This window comes from Clinocottus analis, unplaced genomic scaffold, assembly GCF_023055335.1.
Source record: "Clinocottus analis isolate CAN_PGR_092001 unplaced genomic scaffold, fCliAna1.0.p SCAF_10, whole genome shotgun sequence".
NCBI classification, from domain to species: Eukaryota; Metazoa; Chordata; class Actinopteri; order Perciformes; family Cottidae; genus Clinocottus; species Clinocottus analis.
The window spans coordinates 8,024,112-8,049,111 of record NW_027175821.1 but is presented as its reverse complement, the minus strand read 5'-3'; the positions used below and the strand labels follow the sequence as shown (position 1 = coordinate 8,049,111).

At 39.7% G+C, this 25,000-nt stretch overlaps 5 protein-coding genes across 6 annotated transcripts; 4 read left to right on the top strand and 1 right to left on the bottom strand.

Moving 5' to 3' along the window:
* Nucleotides 1-557: 557 nt before the first annotated feature.
* On the top strand, nucleotides 558-2,708 carry uqcrq (ubiquinol-cytochrome c reductase, complex III subunit VII). The gene is made up of 3 exons (XM_068588620.1): nucleotides 558-711; nucleotides 1,790-1,961; nucleotides 2,532-2,708. Exons 2-3 carry the CDS (start codon nucleotides 1,808-1,810, stop codon nucleotides 2,624-2,626), a joined length of 249 nt encoding a protein of 82 aa, XP_068444721.1. The 5' UTR covers nucleotides 558-711; nucleotides 1,790-1,807; the 3' UTR covers nucleotides 2,627-2,708.
* Nucleotides 2,709-3,516: 808 nt separating this feature from the next.
* On the top strand, nucleotides 3,517-10,357 carry hspa4b (heat shock protein 4b). Its single transcript, XM_068585599.1, has 19 exons — nucleotides 3,517-3,829; nucleotides 4,463-4,520; nucleotides 4,753-4,893; nucleotides 5,506-5,628; nucleotides 5,855-5,954; nucleotides 6,091-6,224; nucleotides 6,324-6,568; nucleotides 6,683-6,759; nucleotides 6,860-7,011; nucleotides 7,184-7,290; nucleotides 7,390-7,523; nucleotides 7,798-7,982; nucleotides 8,077-8,169; nucleotides 8,487-8,642; nucleotides 8,756-8,881; nucleotides 8,994-9,101; nucleotides 9,194-9,313; nucleotides 9,423-9,584; nucleotides 9,805-10,357. Exons 1-19 carry the CDS (start codon nucleotides 3,723-3,725, stop codon nucleotides 10,009-10,011), a joined length of 2,535 nt encoding a protein of 844 aa, XP_068441700.1. The 5' UTR covers nucleotides 3,517-3,722; the 3' UTR covers nucleotides 10,012-10,357.
* A 1,010-nt stretch (nucleotides 10,358-11,367) lies between these two features.
* gnpda1 (glucosamine-6-phosphate deaminase 1) lies at nucleotides 11,368-14,482 on the top strand. Of its 2 annotated transcripts, XM_068583495.1 has the most exons (8): nucleotides 11,474-11,489; nucleotides 11,575-11,654; nucleotides 11,769-11,896; nucleotides 12,285-12,386; nucleotides 12,479-12,661; nucleotides 12,802-12,986; nucleotides 13,180-13,354; nucleotides 13,496-14,482. In XM_068583495.1, the coding sequence occupies exons 3-8, from the start codon at nucleotides 11,773-11,775 to the stop codon at nucleotides 13,555-13,557; spliced, it is 831 nt and encodes a 276-aa protein (XP_068439596.1). In that variant the 5' UTR covers nucleotides 11,474-11,489; nucleotides 11,575-11,654; nucleotides 11,769-11,772; the 3' UTR covers nucleotides 13,558-14,482. The 2 variants fall into 2 exon arrangements, with proteins under 2 accessions (XP_068439587.1, XP_068439596.1); XM_068583486.1 differs by lacking the exon at nucleotides 11,575-11,654 and having other exon boundaries at nucleotides 11,368-11,489.
* Nucleotides 14,483-14,834: 352 nt separating this feature from the next.
* On the top strand, nucleotides 14,835-21,508 carry ndfip1 (Nedd4 family interacting protein 1). The gene is made up of 8 exons (XM_068585574.1): nucleotides 14,835-15,040; nucleotides 16,114-16,207; nucleotides 17,552-17,691; nucleotides 17,821-17,908; nucleotides 18,330-18,454; nucleotides 18,650-18,716; nucleotides 18,804-18,912; nucleotides 19,878-21,508. Exons 1-7 carry the CDS (start codon nucleotides 15,005-15,007, stop codon nucleotides 18,908-18,910), a joined length of 657 nt encoding a protein of 218 aa, XP_068441675.1. The 5' UTR covers nucleotides 14,835-15,004; the 3' UTR covers nucleotides 18,911-18,912; nucleotides 19,878-21,508.
* fgf1a (fibroblast growth factor 1a) lies at nucleotides 21,098-24,462 on the bottom strand. Its single transcript, XM_068585586.1, has 3 exons — nucleotides 24,184-24,462; nucleotides 22,637-22,740; nucleotides 21,098-22,435 (listed from the first exon to the last, which is right to left on the bottom strand). The coding sequence occupies exons 1-3, from the start codon at nucleotides 24,347-24,349 to the stop codon at nucleotides 22,235-22,237; spliced, it is 471 nt and encodes a 156-aa protein (XP_068441687.1). The 5' UTR covers nucleotides 24,350-24,462; the 3' UTR covers nucleotides 21,098-22,234.
* Nucleotides 24,463-25,000: the final 538 nt, after the last annotated feature.

Below are 25,000 nucleotides of genomic sequence, written 5' to 3'. Positions count from 1 at the left end.
TAATTTGTTCGTTAACTAACAATAATTAAACAGGTCTTACCTTGGGAAAACGGCAGCCCCCCTTCAACACGTGTCAGAAGATGTTCATGTGCTGCAGAATGCGTGAGGCGGAAGTGTATGTTGATTCAAAACAGAGACCTCCAAATTAGTAAAATTCATCAATTTCCTGCAGCTTTGACTTTACTAATGGAATATAATTAAAGTCTACTCAGTAACTCATAGCTGATTTTATTCACTCCAAATTAAGTAAAATGTAATTAATAATTAATAAACATTTCTTGAATTCAGCTCAATGTAATTCAAAACAGTACATAGTCTTTTTTATTATGTAAAGGTTACTATTATTTATTTAGTATATATTAATTAATGCAAATCCCAGTTTTTACAGTGCAGGCTTCCTGTGGCCTGAGGCATTCCTGCAGTATAATTTACCTTTTCATTGTCATCAACCCCTGATTGTGGTTCTTGAAGATGGTCATTGGCATAATGACTATCAACAATAACCACAACCACTGTAGATTAAACGGGTCTCCGGCAGGAATATTAAAAGACCTGTGAATAAATCCTTGGTGGAGCCATTATCCATAGCGTGAGCAAACTCCAGTCCGCCAGGAGGCAGCAAGGCCCTCTGTGTTAGCAACCGACCGACGCCTGAATAAAGCGGAAGGACACCGGAAGTGTGCCAGTAGACACTGTTTTTCAGACGACACGGTAAGCTCCAATGTCACGATTCTAGCGGTGTAGTTTTGCCTCCGTTAGCTTTTATCGCCGTGATTGTGTGGGATTTATCTGTTTTTTTGTACTAAGTTTCACCAACGTTTGCGTTGCCCTGTCGGCTAGAATGCTACGTTAACGTGCCAGACTAGGAAGCGGGTCAAGGACCTTAGCAGCTAACTGGTGCTCGGTCTGGTCTCTAACGTATACAGCTCATTTTGGATTGTGCAATCATGTAGTTAGTTAACGTTAAACGGGTTCCTAAATCGGGCTTTTCCATGGAAGATTTAATTAACAAAATACGAGGGTTTTAGTAACGTTACGGATTAACTCTGATGTCAACTAACATCTGTAAAACATGTTTTAAATGACTAAGAAAAAGGTGAGATTAAATTAACTCATACACGTATGATTACATAATATCCAGCAAGTCGTGCTAATAAAAGTACCAAAAGATAGCCAAAGGATCATCATTAAAAAGCCAACGTTAAAGAAGGTCACACTCGGACTCTGCAGTAACATTAGATATATTAGCTCGTTGTATTTCCTGAATTATTACAGCAGCTGATTAGTTCTGGATAGAAAACAGACGGTGAACCCCATGTTTGTGTTCTAAAGTTGTTTATCAGTCCTAATAGTTCAGCTGCAAATGAAGTGTTTTTTATTAAACAGTTACACTATAATCACAGGGTGGTTTAATAGAGATACACAGACAATAGTTGTGCCTCATTCTATCAAGAGGCACAGAGTGGAGAATGTCATGATGCATTATCAATGATATTATCAATGATAATTTATTGTCATTATGCAACACAGGGACACGCATTGGGAAACATTACCCAAACAAAAACAGTAATGCATTCCTGTGGTACAATTTTCAAATTTGCATCATAAGAATGTAAACCGCTGCAAAATAAAGTCATTTGGGCAGATAACATGGCCATCATCTTAACATTAAATAATTCAACGTCAGGAAAACATTGGCCATCATTTTTGATGTTTGAGCATCATGGTGTAAACACAGACTTTTTTGCATTGAATACACTGTTATGTAAATGTCCTACTGTCATTTCAGGTCAGCTCTTTTGTAAACATGGGACGCCACTTTGGAGGCTTGGCCAGGATCAGGCATGTGGTTACATATAGTCTGTCCCCCTTTGAGCAGAAGGCCTTCCCCAACTACTTCTCCCAGGGAATCCCCAATGTGTGGAGAAGGTTCACAACCTCTGTCTTCAAAATTGTCCCTCGTGAGTTTTACATTTCTATTCAATATTCTACATGCACTGCAAGGTAGTGATACACTTTAGAATTGTTTATTTAAATATATTTTTCCTGATGTCAACAAGACACTAACTAAAAAAAAAAGATATTTCAAGCATACTTTTGTTTTATGTTCATTATTTACAATAATATTTAGATTAAATTAAATTGCAAGAACTATGCACACCACCTTGTCAGCAGTTACTATTTTGCTAAACTACTAAACATGTGAGACTAAAACGGGGTTGTATACATAAAATAGCAAAGGTAATTTGGGATTTCAGGTAGAAGTGGATGATATGAATAAAATGTTTGTGTTATGCTGTGTATTCACATAACATTTGTTTTAGTTGTTGACTCTAGCAGAAATATGTATTTCCAACAATGTTTTTTTCTTATGTAAATGGTGTGTCTGTTTTGATAGGGTGATTGAATTACATTTGAAAAATGTGATTAAAAATCCTCTTTTTTTTTAGGATCTCTGCAGAGATTAGATGGATTGATGGATAAGAGAAATTCTCCTGGTGCTAATTTGTTTTATAATCTTTCTGTTGCAGCAATGGTCATGCTGTACCTGTCATACAACTGGGCCCAGGCTGAATATGAACGGGAGAAGAGGAAGAAGCCAGCTGACTATGAGAATGACAAATAAACTCACCTTAATGAAAGCTACCCTGTGTTATTAATCCCAGCTGTATGTTTCACCAATAAAGACAACAAATACTTATGTGAAAGCAGTCTTGATTAATTCAATTCCGCCTTTTTGTGATTGGATTAATGTGTGTGTCAAATTAGTGTTGTTTTTTTACACTTTATGATACACATTTAGTGATAGTCAATCATCAAAATTAGGAATACTGCAATTTGCATTGTTAGTCAGTCATTTATCAAGCAAACATGCCAATGATTTATGTAACATCTCCAGTGTGATAATTTTCTTCTTTTCTAATGTTTATTTGTGTGAATTTAATATTGTCTGATTTTGGACTGTGGGTGGAATGAATTAGTGGTCCTCAACCATTTTTCAGTGATTTCTTTTTTTTCCTCCTGTGGAATTTGTTTTCCGTCATTCTTTGTAATACACAGCGCTGTGCCATCAGTGTCTGATTCAATATAGAATATATACGATTCAGTTCAAGAACGTACACTGAAATTACTGAATATTTATTAAATAACCCTTTTAAAGGATTTTTGAATTGATGCTAATTAATCTCAAGTACCCCCTGGGGTACATATTTGAGAACTAATGGGGACTTGGAATCTATTTTCTGACATGTCAAAGACAATACTGTATACATTGTTGTGGTTTCGGCACTTAAATGGAGCAAATATTTTAACGGTGAGAGACTGTCAGGTATCCAATGAATTACATTTAAGACAACCAGGAGGCATGTGCCAATACGCATTTGCAGTTATCTGCACTGGTTAGAATAATCGTAGTGAGGGAAATTGATATAGCAACTTTGCGATTGGAATTCCCAGCCGCTAGGGGGCGCGTGGTCGCAGCGTCTCGTGCTCCGCAGTTGGACGCTATTGGTCGGTGGCACAGAGAAAATTCCTGAACGCTCTCACGCATCAGCCGGCGCACCGCATGCTGCTACCCAGCTTCATGGAACAAGAACACGGGTGTCTCACCGTCCGTTGACTGAAAACCCACCGTAGCTGCTGCTGTCACATTTAGCGCCCACCCACATTCCCGTTCTCCCGTGTAATCGCTGTACTTTACGCCGGTTCGTTAGCGCGTGAAGATGTCAGTTGTCGGGTTTGACGTCGGGTTCCTGAACTGCTATGTCGCGGTAGCCAGAGCCGGGGGGATAGAAACGGTCGCTAATGAATACAGCGATCGATGTACACCGTAAGTACGATGGGATACATTATTATGTGTGTTTTCTGTTCTATTGTCTGCGGATAAGAATGTAAAAAAGAATGTAAAAAAGCCCCTCTTTCATCCCCCATCATCATATGTGGTGTAGCTACCATGCTACATAGCTAGCTAGCTCGCTAGCTTGCTAACGGATTTCGAAACAGGAAACGGCATGTGAGTGCTAAAGCTAACGCTAGCTGAGACCACACCGTTGTGAGTAGAAAGAAACCCATGTACCACGTGATGTAGTCGTTTTGTGGTGTCTTATTACAATAATGTCATGGAGGTCGTCTGAAGAATAATAATTTACCTGTTCAGTCAGGTGATGGATGTTTTTTTTTGTACTGCAGGCATGAATGAGCGCGTGATGGGAGGAGGCCGGATCTTGCCTGTGAAACGGCTCGGTCAATTACTTTAATTTTCAGACTCTTAACCCGCAGAATAAATATATAAAGAAACTTAGACTACCTATTCACAAACATTAATTACATTATGACTCGAACTCTCCATCACAGTCACGTGCCATTGTGTTACCGGGTGAACCAACCCGATACGAAGCTGCATCATTGTGAAACAAAAAAAATGTGGTTTTAAACCGAGCTGAATTGTGTGTTCTCTTTTTAGAGCATGCGTTTCCTTTGGACCAAGGAATCGATCCATCGGTGCTGCTGCTAAAAGCCAGGTATGTTTCGATGAGAGGGTGTGGGACTATGGATATCTAATCATTAATCTGACAAAAGAACCTGTTATTTCTACTGTGTGAAGTTTGAGCATGAACAACTGGAAGCACTGGTACAGCACACAATCAAATACAGCACCAACAGACAGCAAGTTTTCAAGTCAGAAATGCATCATTTGTTTACACATACATGTGTTTTTTTAATAGAGTTGTTTGTCCTTTCTTTCGCCAACAGGTCGTTACAAACTGCAAGAACACAGTCCAAGGGTTCAAGAGGTTTCATGGCCGGGCGTTTTCGGATCCCTTTGTGCAGCGCCTCAAAAACAGTTTGGTCTATGATATTGCACAAATGCCCACAGGATCGGCTGGCATCAAGGTAAGAAAAGAATGGGGAACATTCACAGTTTCATTTATGTGATAGAATGTTTAGTAACGGCCCAGAAACATTGGATATACTTCCAAATAGTCGTCCTATGATATCATTTTATATTCACTCTAAGAGACTTATAATGATTCCTATATCTTTTTTTTTTTTTATCAGTAGGCCAGGAACACAGGTAATTATCAACCTGCCAAATACAGTTTTGAAGAATATAAATACTCTTCAGGCACTCTGAGATGTTTGTTTATTTGGTTTATAACAATAACTAATTTCTACTTCACAGTGACTCAATGGAGCACCGATAATAAAGAGTGATAATCTATGAAGAGAGTACACCTGCCCTTTTTTCTGATCTTGTAGATGATCAACACTTTATTGCACCCATGACGCAACATGTGTGTTTCTTGAAGTTGTGAAATATCTCACTAGCTCACCAAAGAAAGTTTGAAATGTAGCCATGATGATTCAGGAGAAGTATAATGGATTCATTTTTACTTTTGGCCTTTCATTCAGTCACTTGCTGTACAGAATACTCTGTTTGAGTTGACATAGTAAGAATCATCTGGAGCAATGTAATAATGTCCTCACGTCTGCCCATTTTTAAAGGTGAATTACATGGAGGAGGAGAAGGTGTTCAGCATTGAACAGGTCACTGCCATGCTGCTGACCAAGCTGAAGGAGACTGCAGAGCAGGCACTCAAGAAGCCTGTGGCCGACTGTGTTGTGTCTGTAAGTTTTCCATATCAAGGCACAGTTATGGATGCTGTCTTTGATCTTGAGTAGACGGGTGGAATATGTAGTCCTCGTCAGCATAAACGCTTAAATACTCCACCCACACAGGTGTTTTTACTTGCATGGCTGGTCATGTCATTCTGAGGTCAAATCAGGCGGTTAGTTGAAAACACGTACATTTAAAAAAATATGTCTATTTCAAATGCTTTTCTATTATGACCAGGTTCCCTGCTACTACACGGATACTGAGAGGAGATCGGTAGTAGATGCTGCTCAGATTGCCGGTCTCAACTGCCTGAGGCTTATGAATGAGACGACTGCAGGTTTGCACTAGTTTGTTTGGGGCAGGGCATGGGCAAGGATGAGCATGTTACTGAATGTTGACTGCAGTTGCCAGAATGCACACTTTGACATTGATTCCAGTAGAGTGCATTAATAATGTAACAAATTTTCTTCCAGTTGCACTGGCGTATGGAATCTATAAACAGGATCTCCCTGCTCCAGAGGAGAAGGCCAGGAATGTGGTGTTTGTGGACCTGGGCCATTCTGGATACCAGACATCAGTGTGTGCCTTTAACAAGGGCAAAGTCAAGGTGTGTATCTAAAGCAACAAGCTAAACATTCATTGTCAACCAGAGGCTTTGTCTCATCCGGACTCTCTTGGCTTCTTCTCTTCCTCCTCCTCCTCTCAGGTCCTTGCTACAGCTTGTGATGCAGAGCTTGGAGGAAGGGACTTTGATGAGATGTTGGTGAGGCACTTCTGTGAGGAATTCAGCAAGAAGTACAAGATTGATGCCAAGACAAAGCCCAGGGCTCTGGTCAGGCTTTACCAGGAGTGTGAAAAATTGAAGAGAGTGATGAGCGCCAACTCCTCTGACCTGCCGCTTAACATTGAGTGCTTCATGAATGACATTGATGTCTCTGGAAAACTAAACAGGTCAAACCATACATAATTTGTTGCCTTTTTGTAACGATATCAATGGTTCTCAACTACTGCTTAGTTTTAAAGTTATCGGTTTTAAAGTTATGTTCACCTTTTCTGTTGCACAAGGGGTCAGTTTGAAGAGATGTGTGCTGCTATTCTTGCCCGAGTTGAGCCTCCACTGCAGAGTCTGCTGGAACAAGCCAGTATGTATCGTTTTCTCCTTTCTTGCTCAATCAGTTTTAGAACTTTATTGTGTTGTGTTGGATATGTTTGCATGATAATACTGTATTTTTGTTCCATTAGAACTGAAAAAGGAAGACATCTATGCGGTAGAGATGGTGGGAGGAGCTTCCAGGATCCCATCCGTCAAAGAGAGGATCAGCAAATACTTTGGGAAGGAGTTGAACACTACTCTGAATGCTGATGAAGCTGTGGCCAGAGGGTGTGCCCTGCAGGTATGTGATACTTTCATTTTGAACCTGGTCTCCACCTTTCTCATTGCTCACTAGAAAGTTGCCACATCACACTTCAATAAGCATCAATTGGCATAAAATGGCTGTTTTTTTATTCTTTCCACTCAAAAGAATAAAGATGTTTTGTGATTGACCCCTGGGTGTGTTTCCACAGTGTGCCATCCTGTCACCTGCTTTCAAAGTGCGTGAGTTCTCCATCACAGATGTTGTTACCTATCCCATCTCTTTGAAGTGGCATTCTGCTGCAGAAGAAGGTCTGAGGTAAAAAATAAAATCTTTTTTTCCCCACCATTTTTATTTTTTCCTTCCTTGTCTTAATTATTTATTTTGTTTAATTATTATAACATTAATTTGTTGCAGTGATTGCGAGGTATTTCCTATGAACCACGCGGCACCTTTCTCCAAAGTGCTGACCTTCTACCGGAAAGAGCCATTTTCTTTGGAGGCCTACTACAATCGGGCTAATGAGCTGCCCTACCCCGATCCTACTATTGGTAAGCGGCTAAACGGCCCTAAGTGATGTCGTACAGTGGAAAGAAAGACTTTAAAACAAACATCCTGTTCTGTTTCTGTCGAATATTCACTCCCCTTTTTAAAGCTGGTTTGCGACCCAAACTCCTGAGGAAAAAAAATTAAAGTTGATAAAGATGTGATCAAACTAATGAGCAAAAGCCAATTACTAACCTCATCTCCCAATACTAATGGCATCAAGAGATGAATCCGTTTTGTCTGACACATTTTTGTTATTGCCTTTTTCCTTCCCTTCAGGTCAGTTCATGATCCAGAAGGTTGTCCCGCAGGCATCCGGAGAGAGCTCAAAGGTCAAAGTCAAAGTGCGGGTAAACATCCACGGTATCTTCAGTGTGTCCAGTGCCTCCCTGGTTGAAGTGCTGAAGTCTGATGAGACAGAGGAACCTATGGAAACGGAACAGGCCAATGACAAAGATGGAGAGGTACTAAGTGTATGAGCATCAGTGAACTATTTGTACTGTCTTGAGACAAAAACCAACAAGTCAAGTTTTTTTTTTTTTTTCCTATCCTCTGCAGAGCAAGATGCAGACCGATCAGGATGAGCAGGCGGTTCAGGGAGATGGTCAGAAAGAAGCGGAAGAAAAGACTCGTGAGAATGAGGAGATGGACGTAAGATGCTCCGCTTTTGTTATGGAGATGTCTTTACAATGAGATACAATTGCCCATAAATTCTGTCTTTGAGAAACTTATAATGGTCAACTTCTTATCCGTGTCTATGTGTAATTGGTGCGAGACATTTGCAAGACTATATACAGAATAATACAATGTTTGTCATTGCGTCCTAAAAAATAATTGACGGTGTAAAAAAACCTCAACTTTGATTTAACGCACTGAATTTCATGAAATTGTACAGATGTTCTAATGAACAGCTGTTGCGTGTCTTGACTCATTTTGAATGTCAATGCTTATTCTTTTACTCTTTTTAGACTGCCACAGAGGAAGGCAAAGGGGAGAAGAAGTCTGACCAGCCCCCACAAGCCAAAAAGCCCAAAGTCAAAACAAAAGTGATTGAGCTTCCGATTGACAACAGTCCACAGTGGCAACTCGCTGATGACATGCTCAATCTTTTTGTAGAAAATGAGGTAACTAAACTTTCAGTCATCACGTACAGGCATTACGAAATCCACTTGTGCTTAATGACTTGATCTATTTCTAAGTATTTAGCTATTAAAGTCACTGTTTGGAATCTCTTCAGGGTAAGATGATCATGCAGGACAAGCTGGAGAAGGAGAGAAACGACGCTAAGAATTATGTTGAGGAGTATGTGTATGAAATGAGGGACAAGCTGCACGGGATGCTGGAGAAGTTTGCCAGCGACTCTGTGAGTAATTAGATAAAAATTAGAAAAAAAATTTGATAAAAGGTAGCATCTTTAGAATCGCTGCCCAAAAGATTTGTCTTTCATTTTCATAATAGGACATTTATATTTTCAGGACCGAGGTGCCCTGTCATTAAAGCTGGAGGATACTGAAAACTGGCTGTATGAAGATGGAGAGGACCAACCCAAACAGGTGTACATTGACAAACTGACGGAGTTAAAGGTAATTGTTTCTATAGTAATAGCTTTTTGTCCTACATTGTTAGGTTGATATATCGACTTCTTTAACTGACATTGGTGTTACGTTTGCTATAGAAACTTGGCCAGCCCATCAAGGAGAGGTATTCAGAGGCCGAAGAGAGACCTAAAGCATTTGAGGAGTTGGGAAAACAAGTCCAGCAGTACATGAAATTTGTGGAAGCATACAAAATGAAGGTAAATCTTTGTTTTTAAGGATGCTGGCATTTTTATTACAAATAAAAGTAATGACGCCTACGGTAAATATATTTTTATATATATATATATATACATTTTTGACTTCCAGGATGAGCAGTACGACCATTTAGACGAGGCAGATGTCAAGAAAGTGGACAAACAGACTGGTGATGCAATGATGTGGATGAACAGCGCCATGAACCAGCAAAGCAAACAGAAGTTGACGATGGATCCCTCCGTCAAGGTTAAAGATATTCAAGCAAAAACAAGGGTAAGCGTCTACTCCATCAGAAGACCATAATACAAAGTACTGATAAAAGTGACTAGAATGCAGGGCATGTAAAATAATGATGCAAGTTGCTAAAGACCACTGGATTTGCCCAATACATAGGCATTAGAGCAACTGTTAAAGCTAAAGTGAACATATTAGATGGTAAACTTGACTTGTATAGCTTGCATACATTCATTATACCCTATGTGTAATTTTCTAGGAATTGTTCTCCGCTTGTAACTTCATTGTGACCAAGCCCAAGCCCAAGGTGGAGCTTCCCAAGGAGGACACTCCTGAAGAGCAGAATGGGCCTGTCAACGGACAGGAGAAACCCCAGGAAGAATCTGCCGACAAGGGAACAGCCGAGAACACGGGCAACCCCAGCTCAGAAACCACAGGAACCAAGCCTGACATGGACCTTGATTAATTAAAGCAGCCCAACGGCCCCGCTTAGCAAAGCTAAACGGGAGCTGGTTGTTTCAGATTGAGATGCAGCCTCGGTGTATATCAGAGCAGGTAAAATGTTTCAGAAACTGCACTACACAGTGAAAAGCAGGCAGGGTGATTAGCACACTGAGCCCAGCTCCTGTGGTAACTGTCTGATGACATAGCATGCCCTCTCTCTTTCTGGATAACATAAATCAAAAGCCAGCCGCAATAAGCCTGTTTTGACAATGAGCGCTGTACACATAATGGTATTTATTTCTGTTGTGTGCCCTGTAAGTGTTCTGGTCTGTGTCACAATATGGTTTTAATAAAGTTATTGAAAATCACTTGTTTCATCTTTCTTACTTTGGACAAATATTCCCACAGCTTCACAAAGGCATAGCTTCTGTCCCACTTCCATTGAGGATAAAGGGGTCATGTCCGTGGTCATATTTCTGGGAATTTGAGGGTTTAGATGTCCTAAGCAGGAATTTACATTTCGCAGAAAATGTGTTTAATGACTGATTTCTGATGTGTCTTTAGTCTCCAAGTCTATACAATTGTGCTTTTTGGCAAACATAGGTGACAATACAACTCTTGGTTTTTGTCAGTTAAATTAATTAAAATCTCAATTGATTAATGTAAATGATTTTGAAATGATGTAACGCTTGATCATGGGCAAAATATAAAACTGATCAGTTGATGAGGTTGAGTTGGAATCTAAAATTGTTAAATGTTAGGTTAACATGTTGTGTAGCAACCGCAGTTAATCATCTGCTAGTTTAATTTTTGTCATTAAAAACTAGGTTGAATGTAATTCTCTCTCATCATACTTTGTTCTTTATAGTTCCTCAACAATTTTACAAAATACATGTATACTAACATGCCTGAGGAGCAACCACAGAATAGAAAAAACAATTAGATAAATAGGGGACACTAAGGCATAAACTGATTGTATAATTACAAACGTATATCATTGTCATTGCATGCTTTTACTGTTATCCTGGCCTTTTTGTTGGACCAGCATTTATGAATTTTAAGATTTCAAACTCTTTGTAAAAAAAAAAAAACGCACAAAATGGGTCTTGTAACTTGCACATGAATATAGAATTTGGCAACAAAAAAAAACAATATTTTTATGCTATACGCACTTTCTTCAAAATGTTCCATAATCGCTAAATAATCCAAATATGTTCATCGAGTAATGCAAAAATCATTGTACATCGCTAATAGATTTTGAGACTAATAGATTTTGTTCACATGACTTGCTTAATCATACATGTTGCTCAGAGCGCTGCGGGACGAGTCTCTATGAAGAAAAGGACTTTGAGCTCATTTCTCAACTTAAAGGATCCTTATCGAGCTCCGAGCTAACGAGCCGATGTTCAGTCGACGTCACCTCCGCAGTGGACGCGCTGCATCCTCCACCAGGAGTCACATGATTCCGTCCGCCGCCAGTAAAAGACACAGATACTAAAGGTAAAGTGTAAACGATGAGCATTTTCTCATTTTGATCGGGTGTTGTTGTTGTTATTGTTTCAGTAAAAGTTAGTTTTTGTCACAGTCGTCAAAGAGGACTTTTTGGCCGCTTGTCGATCAACCTCTCTGCATTCTGGGCGACTTCGTTTTTACTGTCGCCGGATGGTATGATTACCTTGATGAGTCTAAAGTCTGATTGAGGCGCGTTTCATCCAGCGTTACTTCGGTGTTGAACTCCAGACGAGCGAGCCCTTCCTCTGCTCTTGTGTTTCTCTCCAGGAAGATGAAGCTGATCATCCTCAATGACTACGACCAGGCCAGCGAGTGGGCTGCCAAGTACATACGAAACAAGATTTTATTGTTCAGTCCTGGCCCGGACAGATATCTCACCCTGGGGCTTCCTACAGGTGAGTCGGATCTGGCAACCCCCGCACAGCTGGTCTTATTTGTTCTTAATGTACTTCACTTGGAAAGATGGAAAAGTGTATTATTAAAATGAGTCATGAGTCTTGCAGAAAGTTAAGCTAGTGTTGCATGAACCTGTAAGCATTGTCTAAATGTTTTAGTTTGTCTTCTCCATGCACATTTAATAGTAGTTTATAATCAAACAATATATATTATGTTGTAACATTATATGCTCAGCAAATACACTTTAAATATTGCAAAAAGCCACTACAGCCGCATTAATCTGGTGAATAACAACATCGGAGTGTAGGTAGAGGAAACTGAAAGAATGAAGTACGCGTGCCTACGTAAGTACGGTACTTTTTTACTGTTACTTTTGCCTGTCCTCAGGAAGCACCCCCATGGGTTGTTACAAGAAACTAATTGAGTACTACAAGATGGGCCAGATCTCATTCCAGTACGTCAAAACTTTCAACATGGATGAATATGTAGGTAAGTCTTTATCGTTATTTCTCCACACATACATTGAGGAATTATTTAAAGCTGTGATCTTGCATAAGAAACCGCCATCAAATCCTGTCTAGGACTTCCCAGAGATCACCCGGAGAGCTACCACTCCTTCATGTGGAACCACTTCTTCAAGCACATCGACATAAAAGCAGAGAACACGCACATCCTAGATGGCAACGCTGCTGACCTGCAAGCAGAATGTGCAGCTTTTGAGGAAAAGATAACAGCTGCTGGGGGGATCGAGCTCTTTGTCGGAGGTCAGCCGGTCACAGTGGTGATCATGAATGTGGCATCACCAACTGCACACTTCTGGTTTCACATTCTGGTATCAAATGACTTTTTGGCCATTGTTAAAGTATAGCGACAGAAATTCAAAATACTCCTCCTGTCCCATCAGGTATTGGACCCGATGGCCACATTGCCTTTAATGAGCCTGGTTCCAGCCTGGTGTCCAGGACCAGGGTGAAGACCCTGGCAAAGGACACTATCATGGCTAATGCTCGATTCTTTGATGGAGATCTGTCAAAGGTGCCCACTATGGCGCTGACTGTGGGAGTAGGCACAGTCATGGAGGCAAAAGAGGTTAGAAGCTTTGATGGTTTTACATACCATTTGTTATGAACGGTCTTTTTCTACCCACATTTTGAGTTTGCAATTACAGTGCATTGCTCAACAACATTGTTATCTTACTCATGAGAATGAAAAAAAACATAAATTGCAAGTTGATCTTGCTCAATCACATAGGTCACAGGTCACATTTTCAATTTCTTCTCAGGTCATGATTCTCATCACTGGAGCACACAAGGCATTTGCTTTATACAAAGCTATAGAGGAAGGGGTGAATCACATGTGGACAGTGTCTGCTTTCCAGCAGCACCCGCAGACAGTTTTTGTCTGCGATGAAGACGCCACCCTGGAACTGCGGGTCAAAACTGTAAAGTACTTCAAAGGTGAGACTAAATCACAAAGCCACAGTAGGTTGCAATTCATTTAAAGTGTAATATAGGAGTTTAAGCCGTTTGCATTAAGGCTGAATATTGGCAATAAAGGCACTAATCCCAGAAATATTCTAATTCTTGCTCTTTCATTAGGGATGATGCATGTTCACAACAAGCTGGTGGAGCCACCTCCCTCCTTGTCAAAGAAAATCTGAGGATATCGTGTCAAAAACTTTGTTGATTCATGAGGCATTCTTTTCAAAACTTAAAAGGGACAGTCTAGCTCAAATTAAAAAATATGTATTTCCCTTCTTTTCTTTAGCTGCACTATTTATTAATAGTTCCAACATGAATTATATTGAGTAACCGGGTCACGATTTCTGGAATGAGACCATTTTGCATGCTTTGAGCATCAAAAACCGAGTGTCATATGGTCCAAAACTAGGCAACTCACAACAAAACAATTTAGATTGATAAGTAGCACATCAGGTAATAGAAAATGGGTGTTTTTGATTTTGGCATATACTGTCCCTGTAACACTTTAATGATTCATTTTTTCTTCTGATGGTGATGGTGAACATCAAGCAGTGCTTGGAGTTGACCTCAACTAAATCTGTGAAATAATCAAGTTTATTGTGATAGGATATTCAGGTTTTCTTGTGATTGTTCATACAGCTTTGCTTCTCATTGGCTCTTTTTTATTAAAGTGCATTTGATTGTTAATCTTTGTGTCTCTGCTATTGTGGATAGTGTGGTATTCAGTCTGTTTCTCATGTCAGATGACAATACGAAACAACTAGTGTAGCCTTTAAGTGCTCCTTGAACATGTTCATTTCCAGAGCAGTACTAGAAGCGATGGCCCTTTAAATTAAAACTAAGTACATTTACTCAGACAAGTATTATACCTATGTACAATTTCAAGGTTTTTCTTTTCATTGGAGCATTATAATTTTCTTCTTCTTTCGGCTGTCCAAGCCCACAGTATTGTCCCACTACATTTCAGAGGCAAATGCTGTTTTTACTCTACAAAAATTATCGTTAGAGATTACTTGACTGTGAAATATTTTTTAAACAAATCATGTGATCATCTCATACAATACAAATACAATTCATTGTTCATTAATGAATTACCGAATAATAAATATATTTCTACACAAGCTACAGTGAGTTCTTACTTTTTTATACTTGAAGTACCTGGTCCGGACAAATGTCTTACACTGAAGTACATTCATTGAACAATAATAACACAATATTACAATATACAAAATAATTATATATTAGAGTACCTTAAATATTCCGACAGCACCTGAAGGCAACATCAGACAAATATGGCGAAGACATAACCCGCCCTCCTCTGACTCTGATTGGCTTACCCTGATATTTTTACCCTAATCTTCACCAATCACACGTCTCATTCAATAACCTAACCAACAAAAGCAACGAGTAATTGTTGCTATCCAATCAGAAGCCGAGTAGGGCGGGTCCTGACTTCGCCATGGTAGCAACGTCCGGGCTTCAAGATCAGAGGGGATAAGGAAGGAGATGGCCGACTAGGAGGCAACCCTATCATTGCTACTGAATTGGCGAGGTTCATTGCACTCAACACATCTTCACAGTTGAAGTAGGACGAGGACGTTTCAAACATTTTGCTCCTCTTCTACAATGGCAGAACAAAACGGCAACGTTAGATATCAAGAGGTACGTAACAGTTTGCTTGCACCGTAAAATGCAGTTAGCTCGCAGCTAACGCTAACGGCTGCCCTGTTAGCTAACAGTAACGTTAGCTAGTCAACATTAGTCACCGACAGAAAAACAACCAGCTCAACCGAGATTTGTGAAGGGGCGGGCCCGAGTTAACCATACATATCTTCAGATTATATGAAAACAGTTTCTCACACTGAAATAAACTATAAAGTGACTAATTTCTACACAAATAATGGGATGCCAATGTGCCGCTTATTAAGTTCATGTTAGCTAACTCAACGTTAGCAAGTATTGGTTGTCAAAATCACGATTGCTGTGGAGTGTCACTTTGTCGAGCCTTGCGTTAGACCATATTAACCGTTCACTCCACCTGACTGTGCCGTGTCACCAGCTCATACTCCAAACACAAGTACGGAACCTGCTCTTCTATTGACGTATACTAATGTTCAAATAATGTGTGAGATCATGAGTGCACAGCTCATAAAAGCTGTGTAGTTCTGATGATTGAACAGAGATTACTGTGTCACTGATAGAAAGAATAAGGTGCACTGTTCTATTTGGAGAAAACAATAATGTTTGAACACATGTTTATTATAATCACTTGTTCTACACAGCATATTAAACACGTGCAGCATCAAATATACTGGTTACTTTCAAACTCGTAGAGCAGCTGGAACAGTTTTAGGCTGTTTCTTTTTGTGTGCTTGTTCAGTACCGGTCTTAAGTAGACATGGGGTGTGCAAACAAGAGGTACATTGAGGTAGAGTTGGGCAATATGTATATAATCATCTTGTTACATTGTTATACAGGCAACTGCAATTTATAATGTGACTGTTTACATATCAAACAACAGGATGGAATATCCTCACATTGATGATGCGCTTCTGCTCATTGACTTGCAACATTGTCTGTAATGCCTAATAAAATAAAATCTAACAAGGATAGCTACCACGGTACAAACGATATGGCATCAGTCTAACAAATGTCTGTTTCTTTGTCATATCCAACAATAACAGTTTTCCTAGATCTTGCCATTTAAGTTGTGTTGTAATTTATTGTTTCTTCAGCTGGTGAATGAAGAAGAACCGTCCCTACCATCCCAGGAGGGTCCTGCCCAGGACGCACCTCCACCCTACAGCAGTATTGCTGCAGCAAATGCAGGTTAGGAACCTTCACATCTCCATTGCACTTGACCGATTAACTCAGAACAAACACAATTTAGAAGTGGGAGTTATATTGAAATCTATTAATACCCTTGCCACTACATACTAACTCTAAGTCTTGCATTTAAAAGTAACTATAAGAGTATGGAAGCAGTTTCAGTTAAATGTGTCTCAGAAACAAAAGCAAACACCAGAATAGTTCTTTCCACATTCATATTATTTTCCAAAAATATGAGCCTTCATCAATAGTTATGGTTTGCATTTGAGCAGAATAGAGGCAAATCCTATAGGATCAAAGCCTCAACCTGTATGGAGTATTTTAATGTTTCAACAACTGCTTCTGACTACTCCTATAACCCGGCCCCACATAATATGTGTTTTGCATCCGGAATCTTGTTGTGTAAAGTAAAAACAGCCAGCAGATAAATGTGCAAACAAGGGTAAATATACAGTATTCACCATTAAAGTCTCACAAATGAATGAAGGTACCAATGCTTCATAACTTGTGTACTGAAGTACAGTGCTGAATACATGCACATAGTTGGTTCAATCTTCTGCTCTCGCTTGTCAAGCACTGTCGGCCTTGAAATGAATAATGTAGAGGTGGGAAAAGCTTTTGTGCAAGGCCTTTTAGAAAGGACGGATAGTTGTAATCTCACTTCTTAAGAGGGCAAAGGTCGACGCATTGCATAAGTGGGGGTAGCTTTAAGCTCTTCTTGGGTGAGTATATTGATCTCGTTCAATGCGGTCTGTGTTTGAACAACCCAAAGTTGAATTCTGGGTATCTGCCAAATGACCCAGATAAAAGTCTTGGCTCGAATGGGACAGAACATAAACAGTAATGGATACAGATACAGATACTACCAATGACTTTCTTCCTGCTGTAACTCATCCATGGTCTGGTTTCATACTTCTCTGCTGCTGCTTTTTAAACTAGATTTTTGTCTGTTAACAGATGTCACGAAGGTTTGATTGCTGACACTGTCAATGTTGTCTGAAATTCAGCCTTGTAGTGAGGTTGATGAAACTAGCATTTCACACTTGCTGTGGTTGATGTCGGTGTTATCAAAACTCTAAAATCAGGGTCATCACATTTAACAGATAAAATGCCATCTAACTGTAATACATATGAATTATTCATGTAACTTGTCAGTTGATTACATTTCCTCCTAATATTGTTACTAATTAGATGAAACGACTTTACAAAAACAATGTAGTGTTGTTCTAAGTGTAAAAAGTGTATGCTCAGGATTTTATTAATCATTTAAAAAATGTTTTAAGAAGATTGTTTTGATAAAAGACCTGTATCTGGATGTAATGTCATTTGTTGTTACCCCCACAGCTTTCTTTGAATACAAGGAAGATGGAGGAAGATTTCCAAATCCTCCATCTTACAGTGTGGCCACCACTTTGCCCTCCTATGATGAAGCTGAGAGAAGCAAAGAAGAGGCAGTCATCCCCCTGGTCGCTGGAAGAGTCACGGTAGGTTGATAATTCTCTATGTGTAAAAATATTCCTTTTCCTGTTCAAATACAATCAAAACATCAAAACAAACTGACGCTAAAGAAGAATTATTGCAATATATCTACACATTTCTTGCTGTTTGGGCAGGAGGACGACTTTGTGGCCAGGGATGACTTTGACGACGCTGACCAGCTGCGAATAGGAAATGACGGCATCTTCATGCTCACTTTCTTCAGTAAGAACTTGTTCAGTGTTTCAGCAGTTGACCTGTGCACTGTCTTCTTTCTAAAAGAGTAAACTGACTTTCACAGAGCCATCTTGTAATGAGACTAGTTATGTCTACATCTGTAGAAATGAAACGCATCCACTCTAGAACTGCATTCAACATTTGTTGTGAAGTTACTCTTGAATCAAGGCCCTGGGATAACTTTCTAAATTGAATTCGGCATATTTGCCAAGGCTGTCACATGATCCGCTGCAGGCAAATCCCAGTACACCCGTTGAATTAATTTGTTTTCCAGCAAAGTATGACGGAGCAGAAGTGTGCCAGCCAGTTGGATGACTTCAAAAAACTAAAGACTTCTTGGATTAAAAATCTCCCAGTTTCTATTGGTCATACTTTTAAAAATATCTTGTTGATCATATTTTATCACCAGTGGCATTCCTCTTCAACTGGATCGGCTTCTTCTTGTCGTTCTGTTTGACCACATCAGCCGCTGGCCGATATGGGGCCATCTCCGGCTTCGGTTTGTCCCTCATCAAATGGGTTCTCATAGTCAGGGTAAGAGCTATTTAGTGGATATTCACCGAAAAGCAGTTTAGCTACGAGCTGTTTGATGTTGTGAAGGTGCAGAATTACTAGGTATTTTCTGTATTACTGTACAAAAAGTCTTGAACTCCGAAAATGGTCTTGGATCACGTCTTGTGGGTTTGGTGCACAGCTTCTAACAGTTTGTTCTTCTTGAATGTCTTCCAGTTTTCCACCTACTTCCCTGGTTACTTTGATGGACAGTACTGGTTGTGGTGGGTGTTCCTGGCTGTAGGTAAGTAAGGGGCATTACTTAATTTGTATTTCCCACGATTAACTTTTATGTAATTGTTTTATGTGGCATTATATCTTTTATCTGCAGGCTTCATGCTGTTCATCAGAGGCTTTGTTAACTACTCTCGAGTGCGTAAACTGGCTGATCCCACCTATGCCACTCTTCCCCGAACGAGGGTGCTCTTCATTTATTAGAGGTAAAGTGTTATTTGTTTGCCCACACTCGTCGTGGTTTGTCTTGAGACATTAATGCCACATTTATACGTCCGGATATTACAGCTGGATATTTACGGAAACGAATATTTCTGGCCCTCCGTTTTCAAAAATAACGTCGTACACACATGATCGTTTTCCAAAAAAGTTTCTGTTTACATAAAACCACATGAATACGCCACCGAGCGCCTGATCAGTAAGCAAACTGTAAACCGAGGACGCTCATATATGATGTGATGCATTTATAGTCGCGTACGGTGACGTTTGAGGACCTAAAACTCGTGTCAAATGCCATAAACTCTTTCTTTAGTAAATAAACCAGTCAGGCCATACGTCACTCAAATTTCTAATGGAAGATTAGGCCTTTTGGTTTTTTTGTTTGTTTTATTCAGTCAATCATTATAATACAATATTATTCTATATAATGTACAAAAACAGAGACTGAAAAGGTATAGGTAGATGCAAAAAATTCTTACATATTCCTATCCAAAATTATTATCAATTAAATCAGAAATTAAATGTGTGTAGAAGCGAGTTCTACAGTATAAATATTTTTCTCTTTTCTTCAATCTGATGTTAAAATGAAGAATTGATCAGTTTGTTGGCCTGTTTTTTTTATACTGTTATATATTTTATAAAGAAACATTTAAAAACATGTTTGTTGATATTTCTGGAAAATTTTAGCCAATACTAATAATTCTTCACAGGAAAATGACTCTGTTTACCTAGTAGTGGAAGAACCTGATGTTATGTGAACACATGATATCATCATCATGACTTAAGTAGATAAATATGGCATTAAATCTGTCTGTATTTCCTTTCTTTTGTCAGTCTGATAAAACCGGACAACCCAAAACCACAGACATCACACAACCTTGAATATTAAAGCATTACTTGAGAAGTCCATTTCTAGAGCTGATTTGTTCATTTTTGTCTGTCCTTAATCCAGGTTATCGGATGTGGCAGAACTGGATGTGACCAACACGAGCAGTAACTCTGTGAAGACTTTCAAATTTGACGTGAAGGCACTAAACCAGCAGTCAGCCAGACCAGTTGTAGATGAAGATGACTCTCAATAAGATATTCAGGAATTATATCACTTGTTTTATTTTCTTTTGAAACTTTATTAATGGAAAACGGTTAACAGTAATATTCCCTTGATGTACTCATTAGTGGCGAATGTTAAGTGCTATTTACATCTGTCTATATTGTATGAGTAATGCCTTATATCATTTGATGGTAGCGTACGAGCATGCATCTGCCCTTAAAAAAATAGGGAGCGTCTCATGTTGGTGACACTTTAAGCCAACAGGAGTCAATACAACAGGTAGGTTTGCCACAGCATGCAACACTCTTTATAATCTGCACTACTCATAGTTTTATTGTGACTACTATAGGCTGTATTTAGATACCACATACAATTAAAAAAGCAAGCTGTCATTGGGCTGTAAATGCTGTTATACCACATATTTCACTCACCTGTTGGCTTTAAGTCGTGTTGCTTTTTTCTTTTCTTCCAAAAGGGGGCAGTGTTTGCTGCTTTTAACTCGTGAGAACCGGTTCATTAAGGGCACGGTCATAATAAAACATACACGCTTGTGATTCAAACAGTGTCTGTAGAGCACATTAAAATAGCATCCATGTATTAGAACTCATGATTTGCCTGTTTAGATATTTTGTTGTACATTACATCAGGTAATCTACCATCCCTGGAAATGTAATTTAGGGCACAAATATGATTTTTAGAGGATCCAATGTGAGCTTTTCATAATAAACAAGCCAGAAACCCGATGACCGCAAATGACAAACCCTGCAGCCTGAAGGGATGCAGAGTTTTTGGACGGCGGCAACCAAGAGGATTTTTCTTCTGGCTGTGTGAGCACGTTTTGTGGTTCTTGTCCTCAAAAAGCTCAGTTAGATGTAACTGCCTGACCTTTCCATGGCTCTTCAGTGAGTCGGTGGTGTCTGCGTCTCATTCATTGTCGGTGGAAAAGCTCTAACTTGGTCAGCTGGGTTTCTGCTGTTAATGATCTCACACAGACGTTTGGATCAAATTATCTAAGAGCATAAAATTGACTCAAGTTCCATTTTCAGGTAGGTTTTTGCCTTGAGATTTAATTGATAGATGAGAAAGGGATGTTTTTTTTTCTTCTTTTTTTGAAAATGATTTATACAGTGTAAGTTGTTAGCTATCTTGTGAGTATTAAAACTATCAAAGAATGTTGTATGCCGGTGCACTTTTAGAAACATAGCCAATAAAAACCCAGAGGATGTTCCCATCACTGTTCTAAGTTACAGACACAAAACAAGGAACAACTGGCGCAGTGCTTTGTTTTGTATTGTAGAGAAAATGACATGTGAGGATAACAGTTTTTCATGATTTAACAACTGCTATTAATGGACGCAGTTGATGTGGATTATAGTCTTGTCTAATCAGTTAACTTCATTTTCCTTCCATGGCTTTGATAAACACCCATTATGCTTATTTCTATGTGATGTAGAGCTACAACCTTGAGGTTTTGTGGTTATGAAACTGTACAGAAAACATTTAGTGTTAAATAAATGTCACTTTTAATGCGTCATTTGATTTTTTTTGGGGGGGGGGGGGTTGTATTGCATACAGGGTTATATTATTTACAGATCGGTATTGTGGAGTTAATTTATTTGATATGAAAAAGTCATGAAGATTAAAATGTGTGGCTCAAGATTGACTGCTTTTGCACTGGGTCGTTTTACACATTGGTGAAAGAAAAGTGGAACTGCTGCTGGAAATATGGAGTAACAGTTGTCTCACCTTCACCTGTGACACCTTGTATAGAGAGGTGAACAGCTCAAGAGCCGTATAGTTTATATAGTTAATAATGTCTCCGGCGAATGGAATATTTGATGAAAAAATTAAACATTTAAAATAAACAAGTTACTTGTTCGTGCCCCTGGTCTTGGCAACTTTAATAACAATGTAGGTCCCTAAACATGTATTACCTAATCATCCATCATCATGCCCCTCAGTCCGAGAACCACTATTTCAGACAATTGGTAAAAATTAGTACCTCCAGTTTATTATACCGTTTCTTGTTAGCACTTTTTCTTCTGTGCAACAAGAAGACCTGTTTCCAGCTCCTATGGGATGCTGCGCTCGGGCTAAAACATGACACTTTATGTAGCTCTGATGGAAGCTGGTCCTTGCCTGAAGTATGCATTAGATTAACCTTAAAACAACTCTGCAGTTTCTCCTCCTTATCGTCGCCAGTGCCTCATCCAACCGTTTTTACACAACTTCTTTACTGTGTGATGAGCCAATCGTCTTCACTCTCTGGAGTCACTCAGCTGTCGGGGCAGAAAGAAGATGGCCTTCTGCCCGATGTGAGTTCTTGGACCCGGTTTAGGTCTCCCGTTCTTTTTCAGCGCTACATACCAGTTCCTGTCCTGGTATTTCTGACTTGCATATGTGTTGTAGTGGTTCTCCTCGAGCTTCTCCAGGAAGTAACATTCATCGGTCACTGTGGGCTGAGATGTGAACACACAAAATAATACAATATAAGAACAGCTGATAGTATTTTGGGAGGGTTTAAGTTGTTTGGTTTGAGATAAATACTGAAAGAATTGTTGCCAAAGAGGGCTGAATCATTAACATCATGGAGCATTTGCCTGCATGGTTGAGCTGAATGTATTGATTTACTCTCATGTGACATCAGGTCTGATACTCACTGAACTGTGCAATCGACCCTCGTCGCTCATGGCCAAATATCGTCCGGCTTCTGTTCCGTGGATGACCACTACGCCTCTATCCACCGCTTTTAGCTTTAATACAGCTGAAAGAATATATACAACATTGTGAAAATTAATAACACAGCAACTCCCCTCTACAATTATACCTCACAAAATGGCAGCTTCAAATCTGAGGCATCTGTGTCAGTTTTCTCATAGTCTTGGTGAGCTGACGGACATTTAAACCTTAAACGACCAAGATGAGCTAATTAGTGCATAAACATGCACATTTTCAGGCTTTTCTCTCTTTTTGAAAACAATCATTCATACATTATCAGTATTTATTTGGACCTTTAAAGCCAACAATGGTACTACAAGTCTTCAAATGGTTTGGATAGAACATTTGAGCATTTAGGTCCTTTTCCCAGCAGTCATTTTGATGCATATAGCAGGGTCAACGTAGATGAAATTGACCTGATTCATTATGGTCCCATTCTATGTCGGGTGTCACAGACATTCCAGTGAGCCAGCAGGCACAATACCAGGGCTGTAATCAAGGTGATTAATTACACCTGTGTTTACTCTGAATGCTGCTGTGTAAAGGGCCAGTTACACCAGTTGTGGCCTCCCTGTATTGTGCTGCAGTAATGAGTCCTAAGACACAGAAATTAATCAGCATGTTTGCTCTCCCTCATCTCAAAGTCAATGTTTTTATTTTTATATTTTATATATCAGTATATAGTCCCTCTTAATTTGGAATCTATTAAGTTTGGCAAAAAAAAAATGCTTTCAAGAAAAGTGACATTTTATTGGCCACAAGCTTTTTTTCTGTGAGACTCCCAATACAAAAAGACTTTTGGCTTTTTGTTGAGGGAACCTATGCAACGCTTACTTCTGTGGATGGTCAAGGAACATGCATCATGCCTGCAGCCCCGATTGTCCAAAGAGTGAAAAAGAGCCCGTTTCTATTGTTCCCATTCTGATGGAATAACCTCCTTATGTCTGGTTCTGTCTCATCTGTGCGGTCATTGTCCTTTTCTGTACGTTGTTCTATTGACAACTTCTGCGTACTTTCAGTAAAACAAATTATTAAAATGTCAGAACCTTGGGCTTTTATTGAACTTTTTCACAATATCACAATAAATAATGCCAAGTAACAAATCCTAACTAGTATCCTATGTTGTCATGTTTGTGGCATGACCTTTAATATATTGTTTAAAGGCCATGCCACAAACCCATTATTGAGAAGGCCCATATTTTGATCTCTTTTCTTTGGACTATTTACCAATCAAGAGCAGAACGATTGCCCTTCTAGAAATGCATATTCACAAATTGGCTTATACCTATGAATTAACGCGCACCGTATGTCCTATAGTTCTGTATATAGTATGTGTTATACCATAGCAGTTTCTACGTGCATAGTTTATTCAGCTGTCAGTCCCAGTTTCCATATTCCCCCTACAATAAGTTACAGGAAACGCGTCTCTCTGCATGTGGCACTCCCGCAGTAGCCCAAAGGAAGTGCGCGCATCATGCTGCAGTCTTACTGTGAGCGTCCCCGTCATCCCTCTGGCCCCGCACGGTTCCGTCGGGGAGGATCTGGAGGTGATGTCCGCCATTCATGCAGTACAGCCGAGTCCGCCGCCTGAAGTCCCCCAGCGGGCCGCCGTCCACCGCCTGCTCCTCAGATACCAACGTCTCCTCGTCCGTCATGCCGCTCAGAGGCCGCACAGCTGTGTCACCTACAGGAAGGTTTCTGGAGGATTGTTTACAAAGGAGAACCAGCGGGCTCGGTCTCCTGCAGTGGTCAGGTGTTTACATGCTCGTGAACGAGCGCAGAGATCACAGAGGCAGCGAGATGCGCGTGCCCGACTCCTGCACTCAACCTCCATGGGACAACAATGGCACGAAGCCGTCAGACCTCACGTCTAACTTTTTAAAACAGTAGTAACGTTGTACTTTGTTTTCTCTATTTATTAGCTTCTAATGGATTTGTTAATGCACCATGGAGGCAGTAAGAACACCGTTGATGATGACGAATAGGGCATACAATTATAGTAGAGGTGGAGAAAGTACTCTGATACTGTTGCAATGCGATACTATGAATATGGTTGGGTAGTTTTATCTATGAAAAATACATATATAAACTATTTGACATAAAAAAAATAGATTTACCTGAGATAAATGAAGTTGTATACAACATTTAACCTGACTATGGCATGAGTAGGACTCTAAGCAGCACAACACGTAGAAACAAAGACCTCGCATTTGCATCCAGTTCTTGCGCTGACCTCTCGTAGTGATGGGACTGGAGGGGCTTCATCTCGTTGAACGTAAAGATTGATTGTCAGTAAAACTCAAAGT

Excerpts from the sequence above, each read along its gene's own strand:
- gnpda1 (XM_068583486.1), top strand. The coding sequence starts at position 11,773 with ATGAAGCTGATCATCCTCAATGACTACGACCAGGCCAGCGAGTGGGCT. Across the intron at positions 12,662-12,801 it reads GATCGAGCTCTTTGTCGGAG|GTATTGGACCCGATGGCCAC; the intron begins GTCAGCCGGTCA and ends CTGTCCCATCAG. Across the intron at positions 12,987-13,179 it reads CAGTCATGGAGGCAAAAGAG|GTCATGATTCTCATCACTGG; the intron begins GTTAGAAGCTTT and ends ATTTCTTCTCAG.
- uqcrq (XM_068588620.1), top strand. The coding sequence starts at position 1,808 with ATGGGACGCCACTTTGGAGGCTTGGCCAGGATCAGGCATGTGGTTACA. Across the intron at positions 1,962-2,531 it reads TGTCTTCAAAATTGTCCCTC|CAATGGTCATGCTGTACCTG; the intron begins GTGAGTTTTACA and ends TTTCTGTTGCAG.
- ndfip1 (XM_068585574.1), top strand. The coding sequence starts at position 15,005 with ATGGCAGAACAAAACGGCAACGTTAGATATCAAGAG. Across the intron at positions 16,208-17,551 it reads TATTGCTGCAGCAAATGCAG|CTTTCTTTGAATACAAGGAA; the intron begins GTTAGGAACCTT and ends TTACCCCCACAG. Across the intron at positions 18,455-18,649 it reads AATGGGTTCTCATAGTCAGG|TTTTCCACCTACTTCCCTGG; the intron begins GTAAGAGCTATT and ends AATGTCTTCCAG.
- fgf1a (XM_068585586.1), bottom strand. The coding sequence starts at position 24,349 with ATGACGGACGAGGAGACGTTGGTATCTGAGGAGCAGGCGGTGGACGGC. Across the intron at positions 22,741-24,183 it reads GGATGACGGGGACGCTCACA|CTGTATTAAAGCTAAAAGCG; the intron begins GTAAGACTGCAG and ends ATATTCTTTCAG. Across the intron at positions 22,436-22,636 it reads AGGGTCGATTGCACAGTTCA|CCCACAGTGACCGATGAATG; the intron begins GTGAGTATCAGA and ends TTCACATCTCAG.
- hspa4b (XM_068585599.1), top strand. The coding sequence starts at position 3,723 with ATGTCAGTTGTCGGGTTTGACGTCGGGTTCCTGAACTGCTATGTCGCG. Across the intron at positions 4,894-5,505 it reads CAGGATCGGCTGGCATCAAG|GTGAATTACATGGAGGAGGA; the intron begins GTAAGAAAAGAA and ends CCATTTTTAAAG. Across the intron at positions 7,983-8,076 it reads CCAATGACAAAGATGGAGAG|AGCAAGATGCAGACCGATCA; the intron begins GTACTAAGTGTA and ends TATCCTCTGCAG.